Raw genomic sequence first — 18,320 nt, forward strand, 5'->3', positions numbered from 1 at the left:
AAAGATACAAAGGTGAAATGGTTGCTTTCCAATCGGTATAATGAATTTGGTAAAAACTACAAAGACATATCATTAGCGGATCACAGGCTTCTTTGGAATCAGTTAGTATTATCACAGGCTTTTGCAATCAATTTCTTTTCATTCCAGTTTTCCTCGTCTGAAATAAAACTACGGCACCTTCCTAAAATCCTCTCCAAAAATCCGTTCTTGTACAGTATTGTTGTAAAGGTAATCTTCTACGTGCCCAATCTGCTGGGATATATCGTGCTATTTAAAAATAGCAATTTGTTCTTTGTTTAATTTTTAACATCACCGGGACGCTCGATTACGCTATGTACTAGTTATAAAGAGCGTTTTCCGAAGTTGAACACCCTTAACCTCTGAAACTACATGACTCCAACTCCGTCCAAAAATGAAAACAACACCAAAATGAAAGCTTGCTTACATCACTGGGTTAAATAGCTTTATTATCGGATTTATAAAACATTTAGCGGTAAGCGGCAGTAAGTGAAGAGCGACGCAGCTCAATAATAACTGAAACTGAGGTTTGGTGACAATAGTCGCATCAAAAGAATTAAATTTCTATGCTGATTCCATTCCAAGTCTAAAAAGTTTGTCAAGTTTTCAAAAAGGAGAGAAACAGCCCCAAAAAGTAAAAAAAGAAATCATAATAAAATAACAACAGCGGATTCAGCATATCAGAGAACCCTAGTACAGAGGTTTGAAGCTCCTATGTTCACAATTGTGGAATTTCTCATTTTTGCCAGAAGAAAGTTCATAAGTCCGTGTTTATTTGTTGTTATTTTTTGTTCTTTTTTCCCCAGAGGTGATAGCATCATAACAGTGATCCTATAAGGTCGGGAGAGTGCTCATTTAATCGGAAATCAAAAGTTCCTGAAACCAATTGAAGTGACCAAAAAGATTGGAAGGCAACTAGCCCCCCTCCCAGACCCTTTTTTCACCAAAATCATCCGATCAATATTTTGATAGCCGTCTGATTCAGCATAGTTGAAAGGTATGATAACTACAACTTTGGGGATGACATGACCCCCCCCCCATAGTCCCTAGCGAGAGGGCTGTAAGCTACGCAATTTGCCCATTGGTCACCAATAGTAATTTATATACGGATTTTTTATGGGGATTTCTTATGGGGCAGAAAGTTTCTGAAAGAATTTTTCAGGAGGAATTTTACATGGGTGGAGGGGTTTCCTGGCAACGTTTGAAAATATGTCACAAATCAAATAATAAAAAAATACTTAAAGAAGGGAGCAACATTAAAAGTTAAAACTAATGGAAACAATTCCATATATAAGAAGGGCTGTCCCCAATCCCCAAATTAAATGACACCAACTCGAACCTTATAAAAAAAAATTCTTGGAAATTGTCTGGGGGGAAATTTCAAAAAGGTCGATATTTTCTGGGGAAATTCTCAGCGGGGGGGGGGCCGTTGGAAAAATTCTAAATGAAGGAATTTTCCAAAGAAGAAATTCTCCATGACAAAATTGTCCATGGGAGGAATTCTTCATGGGACAATTTTCCACAGGACAAACTTTCCATTGGGGGAGGGTAATTTCCAGTTAAAGCTTCCCATGGAGGAATATTTTGGCATGGCTTAAAAATCAATTAGAACCTAAATGAAAAGCAGGCCTTTGTTTCGAATGAAAGAAGGCTAAGGAGAATCTCCCGGCGGAATACTCCACAAAAAATTTTCTGGGGGAATTTTTAGTGAAGATAGAATTTTCGGGGTGGGGAGATTTTACGCGGAAGGAACTTTCCAAAGAAAAATTTTCTTGAGGGAGCTTCATATGGAGGAGGGAGGTGTATTTCCCGGCATTATTTAAAGCAGATAAGAAATTAAAGAAAACAAGTTTTTTTTAAATGAAAGTTAGGCATTGAAAAAGGTAAATAATACGACGCAAGACTTTACAGTCCTTACCGGCAGTGCTGATCTCTGTTTCATGGTCTTTCAGCCAGGAAGTGTAATGAGAAGCTGGGGGCCAGCCATCCTATGCTTTCACACACCCTTCCTGTCTATCTTCCCCAGATTTCTCCAGGAATCCATTTAGCACAGGGTCGACTCTGGCTGAGCTTACAGGGCCACTTGCCCCTGTTCTAAACCAAATAACCAGCGACACTGGGACTCCGATCCCTATTCTCACGGACAAAGGATTTCAAGTGTAGCGTGCTAACATTAAAACTTAAAATGAACAGAAATTATTCCTTATATGAGGGCGAACCCCTCCTGAAGGCCTCACTCTTTACGGTCAAGTTTGACTTTCTGTCCAATTTTTTTAAGCATGACTCATGAAACACAAGGGCCATTTAATTAAAATAAGATACTTTGTTAAAATACTAAAAACCTTTAGCGTGAAGAGCAATATTGAGGAGGGGATATCTACTACTACTACTAATTCTACTCACTGCAGCACCAAGCCGCCTGAGGCCAACACAGCTACGCACGCTCCTCCTCCAGCCTAATCTGTTCAAGGCCTAACTCTTTACACCCCCAGGAAATTCCCATTTCCTTTAAATCTTTATTTATGACATCCTCCCAACCCAGACGAGGACGACCTGCTATCCGTGTAGCCCCAGATGGTTGGCCAAAAAGGACAATCTTCGGCAATCTGTCATCCCCTCATATATAGAATAATATTTGCTCGTTTTAAGTTTTAACGTTGCTCCTTACGTTCATTTGAAAAAACTTGTTTTTGTATTTTAAAACAGCAAACCTTATTCCTGTTTATTAATTGAGATTAAATAAATAAGAAATAATAACAATATTGTAAGACTTTCCATAAGACTGAGCAGTTTGAAGCAACCCCCACATACAGGAAATCAGAGAATTTTAGCATACATGTGTTCTGAAAGATAATCTCGGACCAAGCACAATTAGGATTGAATTTCAATCTGGAACTTCCTTCGAGGTTGAATGTTACCAACGCTCATGGAAGTGAACCAGGTCACATTGTTGCTTTGAAACGAGCATATCAGTTCAATGTCTGACAACACCACGGATCAACTTACAATAATATTTGCTAACATGCTTTAAAATTATCGGCTTCAGACCACAAAACCATGGAGCATTGTATAACTCTCTCAGGTGGCCAACCCAAATGATCTTGCTGGCCATTTTGGAACTGTATCATTACTCCGCGGTCGGCACATAAAAATATATGCTCTCATATTAGATTCAGACCCACCATAGACATTATTCGGAGTGAACAATTAAAACATAATAATATATTCTTACTTTGTTTATATATATTATTACTTGCAACATAGCTAATATAACGATAATGACACTATATGCACATCGTAAAGAAATACTCGGCGCTCAAAATGAAATCTAAAATATATTGATATTACGTGAAATAAAGAAATGTTCGAAAAATATTTATTTCATTTAGGTGGTATTTGTTTTTCCACCCTTACAATTAACGTTTGTAAATAGGGCTCAAAATTGATATTTCCACATAATATTAGGTATTTCAGGTGGGCGCCCGTTTGTTTAGGCGTGTTTTGTGTTTGGTCGATTTCACTGCGAAACAAAAACTATTCGCTGATGTTTATTGAGCCACAATTGGTACCAAGTTTTTGTACCAAATTCCTCAATTTTAAATAATTTTTCTTTAGTGACGAAAGGATTGCGAAAAATGGTTTTTGATTCTAATGTTTCAAATATACGTTAATTTTTTACGAATATCTTTAGAATTGAAGTTAATCTTTTCTCAGAATTCCAACAGTTAATTTTTGAATACAGAAATGAGAATAATAGTCAGTTTATTTTATTAATGGATTTTCACTACTCTGGCCATTATATTTTGTAAAAGTATGACGACTCTTGTGGGCCAAGAAATGTTCAAAGGGGGTAACATGTGGGCTGCGGTTATGCCATCCTGTTGTAAAAGATTAATAAAATAGTTTATTACAGCTATAGTGGCTTTCCATTTGTATTATTATTGTCAATTATTTAAACCATTATCAGAGATGTTTTTGGGATGGGATCACTTACCCTCCCTATCACGTAAAATACTAAGAAAATTGTTTTTGATCAAATTATTTGATTTCGACCTCTTCTCGGTGAGGACAGAAGTTTGGTTCTCTTGGCACCACAAAGAAAAGCTGAACAGATATATTGAGTTAGTGCGGCAACTTCATCAGCCCAAATTTCTATAATTATAGTAGATTACTATACATTTCAAACTTTTTAAATATATCAGGACAGATTAGATGCTTTTCGGGTATATAGGACCCGGCCGTAAACCAAACTAAATCTGAAGCACTGAAGACCCTGGCAGTTTTTGGACATTTTAACGGTGATAGACTCGACCCAACAATTATTAAATGAAAAAAAAGCAAGTTTCTTCAAGAGAGAGTAAGGATTGACATTAAAACTTAAAACAAACTGAAATTATTTCCTATATGTGAGTAGGGGGCTGCCCCCCCCACTCAACATTTTGGTCGTTACACTGAAACCTTTTAGTACTTTAAAAAAAGCTTTGTGTGTTTCAACAGTTGTTCTTAAAAAACTGGGACAACCATCTAAACTTAATCATACTTTCAAATAGATGACAGTCGACAAATTTTCATTTGATAGCAACTTGGTCCTCTTTGGAGTACAGTCGTACTTTGGCACCGGAAAATGGCGGAAATGCCACTTTCCCGTAGCACATTCTTTTTGGTCACTTAAAAATGGCACTAGAACTTTTAATTTTCGTTCAAATAGGCCCTCTTTCAATGTTTTGGGACCTTCGGTTCGTTACGATCACCTCGGAAAAACATAAATAACCACGAATCTGAGAACTTTATTTCGGGAAAAAAAACGAAATCCTATGTTTTCATAGATGAGAACTTGAACCTCTACAGTACGGTTCTCTGATACGCTGAGTCTAATGGCAGGAATTTCATTAAGTTCAATTGCCTTTCTGGGGATGTTTCCCCCTTAATTTGAAAATCAGGATAATTTTTCCAGGCTAGTAGCTTTTGAAGGGTTACATTAAACTTAATGAATAAAAAAATTTAGAATTAATACCAATGCATTAATATCGATACATTAATTGTTTTCAAAATTCTCTTTTAAGAGGTTTGGTTACTATTGGTCCAAGTCAATTCTTACTTCAGTTCGTTAGTATTTACGTTAGGCAGTTTTAGCATCATAAATTCTGTTTCGTGTTTTATTGCTTGTTATTACTTATTGTTACCTGCTATCATTTGGATTACGTAATTGCCATTAAATAAGCTAAAAAAAAATAATAGTTGAACTATCCTTTATTTGATAAGCTCAAAACATGCTTCACTTACAAATACAGCTTTTAGGCAAAATCAGTTTTTTTTGTAATTGGTATTATATACCCATTATAGGAATAATACATTTATTCCGCCTAAAAGTGTGCCTTTCTACAGAGACGCATCTTCAGGCTTTAATGTCCGTTGTCTTTGTTTTTATTGCAGTTTTTTTAGCATGAATAATGAGTTTTGATGGTTCAGCGTTTTTTTCATATCGGCTTCATTTTCGAGAAACAGTCTGATTTTCTAGGACGAAAAAAGACAATGGATTTTTAACTTCTTTAGTTCTTTCTTTATACCTTAATCGAACGTTCACGTTCAAGTTACTAGTGTTTTAATAGTTTTGATGGACCAATTCAGTACAGTTTTAATTTTTCGCTGTATGCTTTCGCATCAACTATTTTCTATAAAATAACTAAGGTGCAATAGCGTGAGCTTAAGTTTGGTATAACTTGAATGCTTTTATTAATACCCGCAATTATTATAAATAATCATTGTGCAACGTATTATAACATGTTTTTTTTTCTTTCCCTTTATTTCAATTTTTTTTACAATTAAAAAAAAAAATTATTTATGTATTAATATTAATATTAAAATTTATGTATAAACTAGCTAATTGATAGCAGCGGCACAAGAGTATGGCCACTATTTACAATATTCTCGATTGCATAGAGCAGGAATGCCCAATCTTTTATTATGGTGGGCCGCATTGTCACTTGATATAATACAATGGGTCACAGAACCTTTGAAATTCCAAATAAACGGGTATAAAATGGATACAATTTGGGTACATTTGTATAAAAGCACGCTTTGAAAATGATTTGCAGGCCTTATGAAAATCACAGGCGGGCCTCAGTGTGGTCTGTGAGCCGCTGGCTGGACATCCAACCTGCAGGTATAGAGACTAGGCTACATGCATAGAGACTAGCTTATATAAGACCCAGAAAAATTAACGATGTTGAGCCTATTTCACACTCGACCAACTGGATGGCTGTTTGATCAAACCAGACTATCCCTAGAGCCCAACAGGGCTGAAAAGAACTATAAATATTTTATTTTACATTTGGTTGTATCGGGTCAAATGTGTTCGTTCGCTAAATACAATGCATGTTTCCTGAACGAAGCACAGGTCATAATGGTCTTCATTTGATTCTCGGGCTTAAAGCGATGCCAAAATTAGGAATATGATCAGATAAAGTTGGAATTGAACTCTTAACAGAAAATTTAGTGGCTAACTTAAGGGAAAACTTGACAGAAAATTTAACGATAATGATTGCCTGCAAAACTTAAACAAAGCTAAATTTAAACCATACTATTTTAAGTCAAATAAAACTCACCCAAATAAAGTTACTACCAGGCCACATTTTGGCCATGCAAAACATAACCAATTGAAATTTTGCCAGAAAAGTTCAAGTGACACGAAATATAAACAGGCAAAATTTCGCTCATGCAGAAGTTAGCACTAAAAAAAAAAAAATTGACCCCACATTCAACAAGCACAAAATTCAGTTCTTGCGCTCCAAGCGGAGAAGAGTACCTTTATGCCTCAATAAACACAAAACCTTGACATTTGCATAATCTCCTCAATTAAAAAAAAAACTTTTAACCCTCTCCCCCATAGATCACCTCCTGCCAATATGCCTGGTTCAATCCTAGAAAAGACCCAATAAAACTCAACCGGTGGAGGGAAAAAACTACTGCTACTAACAACTCATCGCAGCACCAAACCGCCTGAAGCCAACACAGCTACTCACACTCCTCCTCCATCCCAATATATTCAAAGCCTCCCTCCTTACAACCTCCGAAGAAGTTCCCACTTCCTTTAAATCTCTCTTTATGATATCCTCCCAGCCTAGATGAGGACGAACTGCTTTCCGTTTAACCCTAGACGGTTGGCCGAAAAGGGCAATCTTCGGCAATCTGTCATACCTCATCCGAGAACGTGCCCTAGCCATATCAACCTTTCTTTCAGTATAGCCTTAGAAAGTGAAATGGACCAAATTTTTCGTACAGCCTACTGTTTGAGATACGGTCAGTCAGCCGGGTACTCAGAACAATCCGTGGGCCATTTTTTCAAGAAAACATCCAACAGATATTCATCCCCTGTTTCGAACGCATTCCTGGCAAAGTGTTTGGCGCGCTGGTTTGAGAATTCTTTGTCCAAAGGGCACGTGTTTGATCCCTAGCAAAGCCAGTTATTTGGTTTGGGACGGGGGTCAGTGGCGTGACTCTGTAAGCTCAGCCAGAGTCGACTTTCTTGACTTTCAATGGAGAAATCTGGGGAAGGTAACCAGGAAGGGTGTGCGAACGCACAGGATGGCTGGCCTCCAGGCCCTCGTTGCTCTTCCTGGCTGAAGACCCACGAAACGGAGATCAGCACCACCGGTTTGGACCTTAAGGGTCCAGTGCCGTCATACTTATTTACTTACTTGCTTTCAGAGCGCCCAAGCTTCGAAGCCATATTTGACGAATGTCATCACTTTAGCTTCCAATATTATAATCTTCGTTTGCAGACTTATCTTCCTATTCTACCAAAAAATTTAACTGTGAAAAAACATCCTGACCCTTGGCTCATCTGCTTTTAATATATTCACTGTTCCCACCGTCTTTGTTAATAATATTACCAAGGTAAGTGAAGCTGCCCATCTGATCAATCATTTCGTTATTCAACGTCACCTTTTCATCTACACTTATTCCTAGCCATAGTGACTTAGTCTTCTTTACATTAATTTTCAAACCTATTCTAACACCCTGAACTCACAAAACCTCTAAAGGTTCATTCATTTTGCTCCCACTTTCATCTAGGATGCTTAACCCTTCAGCATAATATAATCATAATTCCAGTAGAGTGTTTCCTGCTCATTTAATTCCAAGGTCTGCCATTGCCTTTCTTGTGCTTTTTAACACACAGTCTATCAAATTGATCCATATAAAGGGGGATAGAGCCCAACCCTGCTTAACTCCTGACTTGATAAAAAAACCTACTGCTAACCTCATTTCCTACCTTAACCTCAGCAGTGTTAATCTCGTACATAACACTAATCACTTCAATTTGTTTGTCTGGTATACCATACAAGGATATGAACTTTGACAAGGATATACAAGGATATATAACTTTGCTAAAGGTCATCTATCAACAGAATCGAACGCTTGCTCATAATCTATAAAGCTGAGGACTAGAGGTGTTTGACAACTCAGGCACTTCTCAATTATTAACCCAAGAGTGAAAGTTTGGTCGACACATCCTCTACCTTGTCTACGACTACATTGTTCTTCTCTTAAAATTTGGTCTACAGCATATCTCAGTCCAAAAAGTATCATGTTACTAAGCAATTCGCTACCTACAGAGATCATACTACCAAAATTCTGTTTGGCAAACCCCAGCCCACAGTTCTTAGATTCCAGTTTTCAAACCAGGTTTCCAGTTCCAGCATTATGACATCCTATGCTCATTTTTATCAGTGTTATTTTATAAGAAAAAAAACTATCAACAATATCTAGGAGGGGCCATAAAAACGCTCATACGAGGCCTTATTGAACTGGAAACGGTGGTTCTTACCTAGCTTAAGATCCGCTTGACAAAACACGTAGTGGCTGCAGAGGATTGGTGTCCCTGTGGACCTCAATTGTTGTATACTTGAGTTTTGGATACTTTAAAGTGCAAGGGAGGGTAAAGAAAGCATAAACCTGTTCCTAGCAGGTCATCCAGCTGAGAGACTCACAACGATATTGGCAGCTCTCTGAGGTCTAACGTTAATCTTGTCAAGGCCAAATCATATGTTAAAGAATTTTCGGTCTTTCTAGGGGCATGTATTGCAAATGTTTAGTTTTTAGAAAATAGGATTTGATTTCAGGTTATGCACCGTTATGAAATACATTCTAAAAACATCGAACAAAAATTCAGATGGTAAATCTTATTGTAGGTACAAGTAATTAGCTGAGTAAGCATGAACTGTTGCTATTAGAGTATAGATCACGAGCACGAGCCATTAGAATGAATTATTGTATTAATGAGCTAAGTTAATGGTATTGTCAGTGTAGGATCTAAAGCCCTTTGGTCATCCAAATATTTGTTCACGCAAAAACACAAGAATTTATAAATGCGGTATAATCTTAGAAGCAACCAGTTTTTTGAATCATTGACTTACTTTCGAGAGGGTAATAAATTCTAATCACTTCCCCTCATTACCGTGTCTTTGGAAAAGATGAACTGGCAGCCCAAAGGCAAGTTTCCTTGTAACAAGGCTAAAAAAAGGTACTCAGATTCAACTTCTAAAAGCACAAAGCTTAAGTACACATAAATGAAGTAAACGCAATGCTATGAATAGAGTTTAGAGTAATTTTTAATGTACTTATTGAATATCTACTGGAATTATGAAAGAACTATAAATCTGTAGGACCTCGGGCCCCCTAATATTTTTTCTGGTACCCTCCTTCCTTTTTTCTACTTTTTCTTAGAATAAATTTGTCAATTTGGTCAATTGTTGGCACCTTTGTCATATAGATTTTGTTCATTGGCGCCCTTGTCACATTGGGCTTCCCTCAAGATTTTGCTCTAGATCTGCCTCTGCAATTAAACAAATAAAGCAACCCAAAGATTTTCCTTAATCTCTCAAAGAGCAGTCAGTGAGTTGAAAGGAAAATCTGACCTATATTAGCAATTTTGAATGGATCATCAATCATCAGCTCAAGGATTATATCCGATTCCGAATCTTCGCCACAGAAGCAGCTCATCGCTTTCCAAATAATGACTAAGATAAACCTTCTAGTATTTCCTGCGAGTAGACTTTCTCTGCTTTAAGAAGAAGTGCGCAGATTATCTTACCAAAAAGAAGTTGACTGCTAGGGGAAAACAGGTCATAATTAGAGGACGAACTAGTCCTGTAACCAGGTAGTAACTAGGGTTGAACTTGAAAATTATATGTGATTAAATGATAAAATGAGGTAGGGACGTACAATGGAGCACCTCGGGGCCTGCCCCCTTCCAAAATCTCATGTTTTCTTAGATTACCGATAAGCAACAACAAATGAATGTGGATTAACAGTTCAGTATACTAATACTTATTCCTTAAAGTCTTAATAATTTAGGACTTAAAGAAAATAAAGTTAATAAATGTTTCTTGTTTTCAGTTAAGTACAAAATATCTTCTGGTGTTAAGAAGCCATGAAGGAAGGGTTGTCAATTTTTTTGCCCATGAATGTGTCCCCTGGGCATCCAGAAATGCGTCGTTTTTTAGGTAAAATGTGTCCATCTTGAAATCTTAGAAACTAGACAGTATTTTTTTTCTTATTTCTTTTTAATAGCTGTATTATTGACCAAAAGACGCTTTGTAAGCCTCTTTCAAAGCGGCCAATTACTATCAAATATAATGAAAAAAAAAAAAAATACATATAAAACATTCATACAAAATGACAAAGTGTGAAAGCACGAAACTCGTATAAACACGTAAATCCCTTATTTTGGAGAATATGCTACCTAAATTTACAAAATGTGTTCCTTTTTTATTCATTTTATGTCCCAAATTTCTAAAATATGTCACTTTTTTTACAATTTTATGTCATTGTGTCCTAGCACATGGGAATGTGTCCCTTTGACATAAAATGTGTTCAGTTGGGAACCCTGCATGATGGGCATCGGCCCTACTCATGTTAATTTCTGATCGTTTTGAGTTTGACTAAGTTATTTACTAACCTAATTTTAACTTTTATCATCAAAGTTTGCATAAGACTGAAAAAGCTATATGGTGGCGCTTCGCACCACCCCAACACCTAGTATATATATATATATATATATATATATATATATATATATATATATATATATATATATATATATATATATATATATATATATATATACTAGCTTTTGGGGTGATATATATATATATATATATATATATATATATATATATATATATATATATATATATATATATATATATATATATATATATATATATATATATATATATATATATATATATATATATATATATATATATATATATATGTTTTTAACTACGTAAAACTTGCGAATATACAACATTCTTCGCTGTCCCATTGTCTGTACATATAAATAGATTGTCAGGTTTACCGACTCTTGAACATGCAACATATAATTGTCCATGGGAAAAACAATCCGTATTCAGATCTATACCTCTTTATTCTAATGATTGTCCTTGAGATTTGTTGATGGTGATTGCTAATCAAACATTCCCTGTTTCCCCATCGTCATTTATATATCCCCCCTGTGCCTCCCGGCGTCCCCGTTGTAGTTGTGTCCCTGTGTCCCAGTCGTCATTTATATTCCCTGCGTCCCGGTCGTTATTTGTGTCCCGGTGTCCCAGTCTATAATATCTCTTTGAGTTTTATATTCCCTGTGTCTCGGTCGTCATTTACGAAACAAATAATTGAAGAAAAAACGGGTTTATTTTTTTTATAATAAAGCAGTGACAACAAAATAAAATAAAAACTACACTTTAACTAACAAAAAATAAAAATACTCCGAATATTTCGGCCCCACCTCCGGGAGCCTTTCTCAACGGGGGAAAAAAACAAAAAAGGAGAAAATTTTTGTTTTTTTCCCCCGTTGAGAAAGGCTCCCGGAGGTGGGGCCGAAATATTCGGAGTATTTTTATTTTTTGTTAGTTAAAGTGTAGTTTTTATTTTATTTTGTTGTCACTGCTTTATTATAAAAAAATTAAACCCGTTTTTTCTTCAATTATTTGTTTCGTAAATGGAAAAGCAGTGTGGTCTAAGAAATTATTCTCGGTCGTCATTTGTGTCCCAGTCTTCAATTTCGTTGTTGTTTAGTTTTTAGTTGTTTTTTTTTCTTTTTAGTTTCTTTGTAGGTTTTACCCTTGTTTTATTTTTTTTTTAGTTTTTTAGCTTTTTTAGTTTTTTTTGTATTTTCTTTTTAGTTTTTTTTGTAGTTTTTACCTTTTTTAGTTTTTTCTTCTTTTGTATTAATGCTAAAGCCAAGGTTCGAACCTGGAACCTCTCGGACCTAGAACCTGGAACATAACGCTTTACCAACTCAGCTACTTCGGCTTGAATACATTCGTTTTTGAATTGGTATATGATGAAATAATTCAGACGTCATATGCGGACAGACAGACAGACACACAAACAAACAACTTATTATATATATATATATATATATATATATATATATATATATATATATATATATATATATATATATATATATATATAGCTCAATGCTTTATTTTCCTTCCTTCTGTGGAGAAGAGAAAGTCCCGGTAATGCCAATATGGTCACAAATTTTTTAACCTGAAACCAATTTACACTGACGTAACAGCTGGTCATGTACACTAAGGACGACTTAGTCCCGTACATAATGTTTTATGCTTTACTTAAGTTTCAATGTTCTCAGTAAGAAGGGGCAATACCCTTGCTCTCCATTAGTTCCTTAGCCCACCAACATCTCCAGCCAAATGTATTTAAAGTTTGTATCCTTGCAGTTTCTAAAAGAACCTTCCGTAATATCAGCTAATAGTTGAATTGATACGGAAAAATATGAGGCGCAATAAAACTAATATACTGTATACTTTTAAAAACAAAATGGAAATAGGGGAAGTCTCACAATTTTCCCAATTTATCCAATGACCATATCTGATTGGGATAGCCCTAACCGTGTCTAATTAGTATTAGAATCCCCCTAAGTAAGCTGAGTTGGATTCACATTCATGAAATATGTATGAGTACTCATTATTGCCATTGAATAGAAGAAAAAACAACCTAAGTTAGGACCTGACTCATAGAATAGAAATAACTCTAAGTTTGTGATACTGGTTATTACTGCCAAGCATATACGTTTCGAGTAAAAGCCGCAAAATATAATATGCATTAGCCTGTTTTATAGAGGCACCTGTAAAATCCAGAAATACAGTGAAACTGAAGAAAACTGTGTGGCTTCATTTTGTGTGGCTCTGTTATTTTTAGTCATTTTTAGCTTTTTCTCAAAAATTGCCATCCATGTAAACTTCTAACTGATCTCGTATCAATAATTGAGAGCCGTAACCATGATTTTGTTTTGGAGGGTGTTTTACACAAGGATTTGTTCGAAGGCGGAGGTGGTCACGGAAAAAAACCCTCAAAAAACACATGAAAAATTTGTTTATATCCATTTTTGTGTCATTTTTATGAGTTAGACAAACATTTTGGGGCGGGGTGGGGGGATTCAAACCCCCTAGCCCCCCGGCCACCTTGTTTAAATTGCTCAATATTATTCAGCGCCAGATAAAGGGTGGTTAGAGCGATTGGGCCCAATCGAGCCCCACAAATGGACAAAAATAAATTCCGAAATCCAAAGCAAATTGCTTTTGACAATAGTGGAAAAATTATGAGTTATTCAAATAATTAAAGATACATTTATTTTAAGTGCACATTGCTTGATGAGGATTATTAAAATATTTATTATTTGACATTTGATTAAAATGATACTCGATATATATATATATATATATATATATATATATATATATATATATATATATATATATATATATATATATATATATATATATATATATATATATATATATATATATATATATATATATATATATATATATATATATATATATATATATATATATATATATATATATATATATATATATATATATATACATATATGTATATATATATACAACCACAGAAGAGAGAATAATGAGACTTGTTTCACAAAACAGTGAACCAACAAAACCTATTTCAATATTTCGGCCCTATGTCTAAGGGGCGTCTTTAGCAAAGAAAATAATAAACAATAAAACACTTACAATAAAAGCTCTCGGCTAAAAATCCATTTTTTTTCAAATAGCCTTGGCATCGTTACTTCTTAACGAAAAGTTCAGCTAAGACTGTGTGATAAAAGCTAACATTTTACAAGCTAAAAAAGTTCATTCATTGAACTAACTGTATTTATTAAAAATTGGAATAATTTTTTATTGAGATATTTGCCTTCTCTGCAGTTAATCTTGTAGTTCTTTTGGAATTGGGCTTGTTTCTATTCGTTCCTATTTTGTTTTATTTTGAATATATATATACAACCACAGAAGAGAGAATAATGAGGCTTGTTTCACAAAACAGTGAACCAACAAAACCTATTTGAATATTTCGGCCCTATATCTAAGGGGCGTCTTTAGCAAAGAAAATAATAAACAATAAAACACTTACAATAAAAGCTCTCGGCTAAAAATCCATTTTTTTCAAATAGCCTTGGCATCGTTACTTCTTAACGAAAAGTTCAGCTAAGACTGTGTGATAAAAGCTAACATTTTACAAGCTAAAAAAGTTCATTCATTGGACTAACTGTATTTATTAAAAATTGGAATAATTTCTTATTGAGATATTTGCCTTCTCTGCAGTTAATCTGCAGTTATTATTTTCTATAATTAATTTTGTGTATATAGGGTTGAATGTGTATCCACCCAAGTCTCTATTTAGGAATGTATATATTATATATATATATATATATATATATATATATATATATATATATATATATATATATATATATATATATATATATATATATATATATATATATATATATATATATATATATATTGCTACTGGCGGAAAAAAAGTTTTCTGTCTTCTTGGAGACGCAAGCAATTATCAAGAGAATTTAAAAACGCATTGCTCCTCGATTAGCTTTCCCCAATCCTTGTTTTGTACATTAATTTGTAATATTCGTGAAAAAATGTAAAATATTTCTAAAAGGAGAGGGGGTGTCTGAATATGGAAAAGCATTTCAGGGTAGTCCTTTGTACGGTTTTCGAGGACAACTCTCCGAGCAAATATTTTTATAGGGGCCTTGTGTGCAGGTAGGTATAGAGATTGGTATTTTGTGTTGATTCTAATATAGTTGCTCAACAAGAGGGGAGCTGTCATCCTACAAGATCCAGATTACAGACTTAGTGGAAAACTATTTTTCAGAATAAATGGAGATTAGGAGGGAAATCATAGTATACACATCCCTCTACTTCAATATTTAATTTATGCTCAATGAAGCTTCCAAGATTTGGTCTAAGAACGTACTTCTTGAGACCTCGCAATGACTACACGTTATTTAAGAGTCAATACACCACCGAGTGACATAATGGCCTCCAAAACAGAATAATTAGAGTTAGAGTTGGTCCAAACTGAACTATTATTGAACCTACCACTGAGACTCTGAGACCCGTACGAACGGAAAATTTTTGCCAAGTCGTAGTGGTAGCTGTGACTACGACCAAGACCCGTGTGAACGACCACTTAAGGATTTGGCCATCTGTGGTTGAAATACATTGTTGTTTTGAGTTGCAGAATAGCAGAAAACACCGCATTCATGCAGCACTTATTTTGCTACTTAGAAACGGCACTAGAATTTATATTTCCTTTCGAATGAGCCCTTCTGTGATATTCTCAAACCACTGGTTAGGAGGAATCACTCGCGGGGAGAAGAAAAAAAAGAAGAAAAAAGCAAGAAACAAAGAAAGCAATTTTTTACAATTATGCAAAAATTAATATTTTTATCCTTTTTTTTCACGGCATAAAGGAATGGAAGACACTGCAACTTTTCTTTGATACTCTTTTAAAAGTCCCATATTTATATTTTGCACCTCCAAAGAATCCAGAGCTAGGTAAGAGCATAGGGAGAAAGGGGCTTTGAGCCTGTGCCTCCCAAAATTTTAGAGATGCTTATAATTTTCTCGTGATCTTTTAAAATTTTCTATATAACTTTTGATTTTGTTATACAGCTCCTCTCCCTCAAAATTCAACCCATTCCCATCAAATAAATGGATATGTACGTTTGCTACACGGACGTTTGCTTCCGGAATCAGGTAAAACCTAGCACTTAATTCCAGCCTAGATCAGGAGAGTATATATATGAATATTGTTTGTAAAAACCGAAACAAAGACTTTCCCACAAACCATTCAAAAACATGCTTTGTTTATCTAAAAAAAACTCAGCTACTAGTGAAGGTTTCCTTCTAAATAGTCAAAGAATGTTCTAGTAATTTAAAGCAACAAAGTGACAGAGAAAGACATTTATGAACCAAAATATACAACATACGCGTGAATGCACGAGCAGGGAAGCCCCAGGGTACTTATTAAGTATCAGGTGAAAAACAAAATTTTCGCCCACTCAATAATATAAACACTCAAATAAGGAAACGGGTAGATAACTACCCGCTGATGATTTTACTCCTGATGATAAACACTGTATATTTGTTCGAAATATCCAGTTAAATAATTTTATATTTCACTGTCAATAAAAAGGTATCATACCTATTTTGAACTGTTTTACTTTCGTTAAGGAAACGGGGAAAAGAAATTGCTGCAAAAATAAATCAATTAAAAATGGAAAAGAGATATTAAAAATGGCTTGTGTTTCTTTTTTTGCGAGGATAAATCTTCTCATTGCGGTATTGATTTAGATTAAATCCCGAAGACTTTGTGCAAAATTTATAAAGATCAGTGATGCTCGAGTTATATCCCGGATTTCCTTTGCAATATTCCCAGGAACCTTAGTTTCTAATCACAGTAGAAAGAAAATAGGCAAATGAATAAGACAGAATATCATTAAAATATTTATAGACAAAATCGTAAATTTGGTAGTCTCTTCTTTGGAGCATGTTGTGCAACATGCAAAAAGGATGCAAAGAGTTAACGCTAATTTAACTGATGATTAATACTACAGCATTAAGTTACAGTGAAAAGCTACAATGATAGTTAACAACTGATAAGTTAATTTTCAACTGCTATTTCTGGCTTTTTTGCATTGTATTCAAGACGCTTCACGCCAAATACATAAAGTATAATTCAGTCAATATGGTTTTAAACTATTTTTGCTCGAATTTCATTCTTATTCTTACCTTTTCATTTGAAAGACCAGGCTGAGGGCTTAGAAAATTGCTACAACATGCTTGGCTTACGTCTTGGGGCACCAGTTGCAAAAAAATACCTGACAAAGTAAAACAATCGGACAACAAATTTTTTCTGTGGCAATGTGTTAAAAAAATATAACAATTTCAGGAAAATCCAAAAATCTATGGGAGATATACCTTCCCCTCCCCTTATTAATTCATGAATTCAGGGTCATAAGATTAAATTCAGCCAATCCATATGCAAACGTATTGTTTGGATTGATTAATTGAATTTGTATGATATCAATAACATAGTTAAAAAGAAGCAAAGGGGGAGAATGACGACAACAAAAAGAGTTAATTTTTAGGGAAGAATTAACATATATATTTATGTATCGATATAAATCATATTATCACCTGAATTTATCTGTAATAACTGAATAAAATGATAACATTTGTCAAAACAAGAAATTTGATGTTCCTTAAATGTTATTGGTGGACCCTTTAACTAGAACCACTCTAAAGATATATTTTCTAACATACCACCATGGGCGCCGGCAGGGGGGGGGCAAATTTTGGGACTATAAACAATTATGAGGAAACCAAAGCAAAGAGAGCAAAATAGGGGAAAACCTTGGAAAAAATGTTTCTTGCCCAATTGTTGGCTGCCTGTCAACAAATTTTGACCCGTAATAAGAAAAATATAAGTTCTAATTTGTGACTGAGTGACCCCTAGCCAATTTTCCACAATATTTTTTTTAATTTAACTATGTATTTATTTATTAGTAATTAGTGCAGTTATTAGAACACAAGAAAGTTCATATAATTCTGGAAAAAAAACAAGGAAAAAAACATAATAAGGGGCAATTTTGGTAAGAAAATGCCGTCAACTTTTGCTTGCGTTGCAAGAGTACCCATGAGCTGATATATGAAGCCACTATAATCAGAAATATTTCCCCTGAACCGAATGATGGGAATGTCTGTATTTTCCCTCTGAACGGATACGTTTTTTGTGTTTTATTATCATTTTTTTTTCAGGTGTGGTTGTATTTATCTAGTTGTCACTTTGAACAAGATTTAACTTTTTACAGTCATGAAGTATAAAGGTGTCAAATATACTGGCTTTTGGTATTCAAAATTAAGTTAAAAATATTG

General features: G+C 34.6%; 1 protein-coding gene across 7 annotated transcripts in view; it reads right to left on the minus strand.

Moving 5' to 3' along the window:
• The window catches only part of LOC136034577 (glutamate receptor-interacting protein 2-like), a 353,116-nt gene that overhangs the window by 253,788 nt on the left and 81,008 nt on the right, over window positions 1-18,320 (minus strand). For 2 of the 7 annotated variants that reach the window (XM_065715827.1, XM_065715823.1), the window contains exon 1: window positions 9,936-10,040. The exons of 2 other annotated variants lie outside the window; for them this stretch is intronic. In XM_065715827.1, the coding sequence (XP_065571899.1) occupies window positions 9,936-10,020 (85 nt within the window). In that variant the 5' untranslated portion in view covers window positions 10,021-10,040. Of the gene's footprint in view, window positions 1-9,935; window positions 10,042-14,487; window positions 14,552-17,174; window positions 17,264-18,320 lie in introns of those variants that run through there. 3 more of the 7 variants (XM_065715828.1, XM_065715824.1, XM_065715831.1) reach the window with 3 other exon arrangements.

Source organism: Artemia franciscana, chromosome 13 (assembly GCF_032884065.1).
Source record: "Artemia franciscana chromosome 13, ASM3288406v1, whole genome shotgun sequence".
NCBI classification, from domain to species: domain Eukaryota; kingdom Metazoa; phylum Arthropoda; class Branchiopoda; order Anostraca; family Artemiidae; genus Artemia; species Artemia franciscana.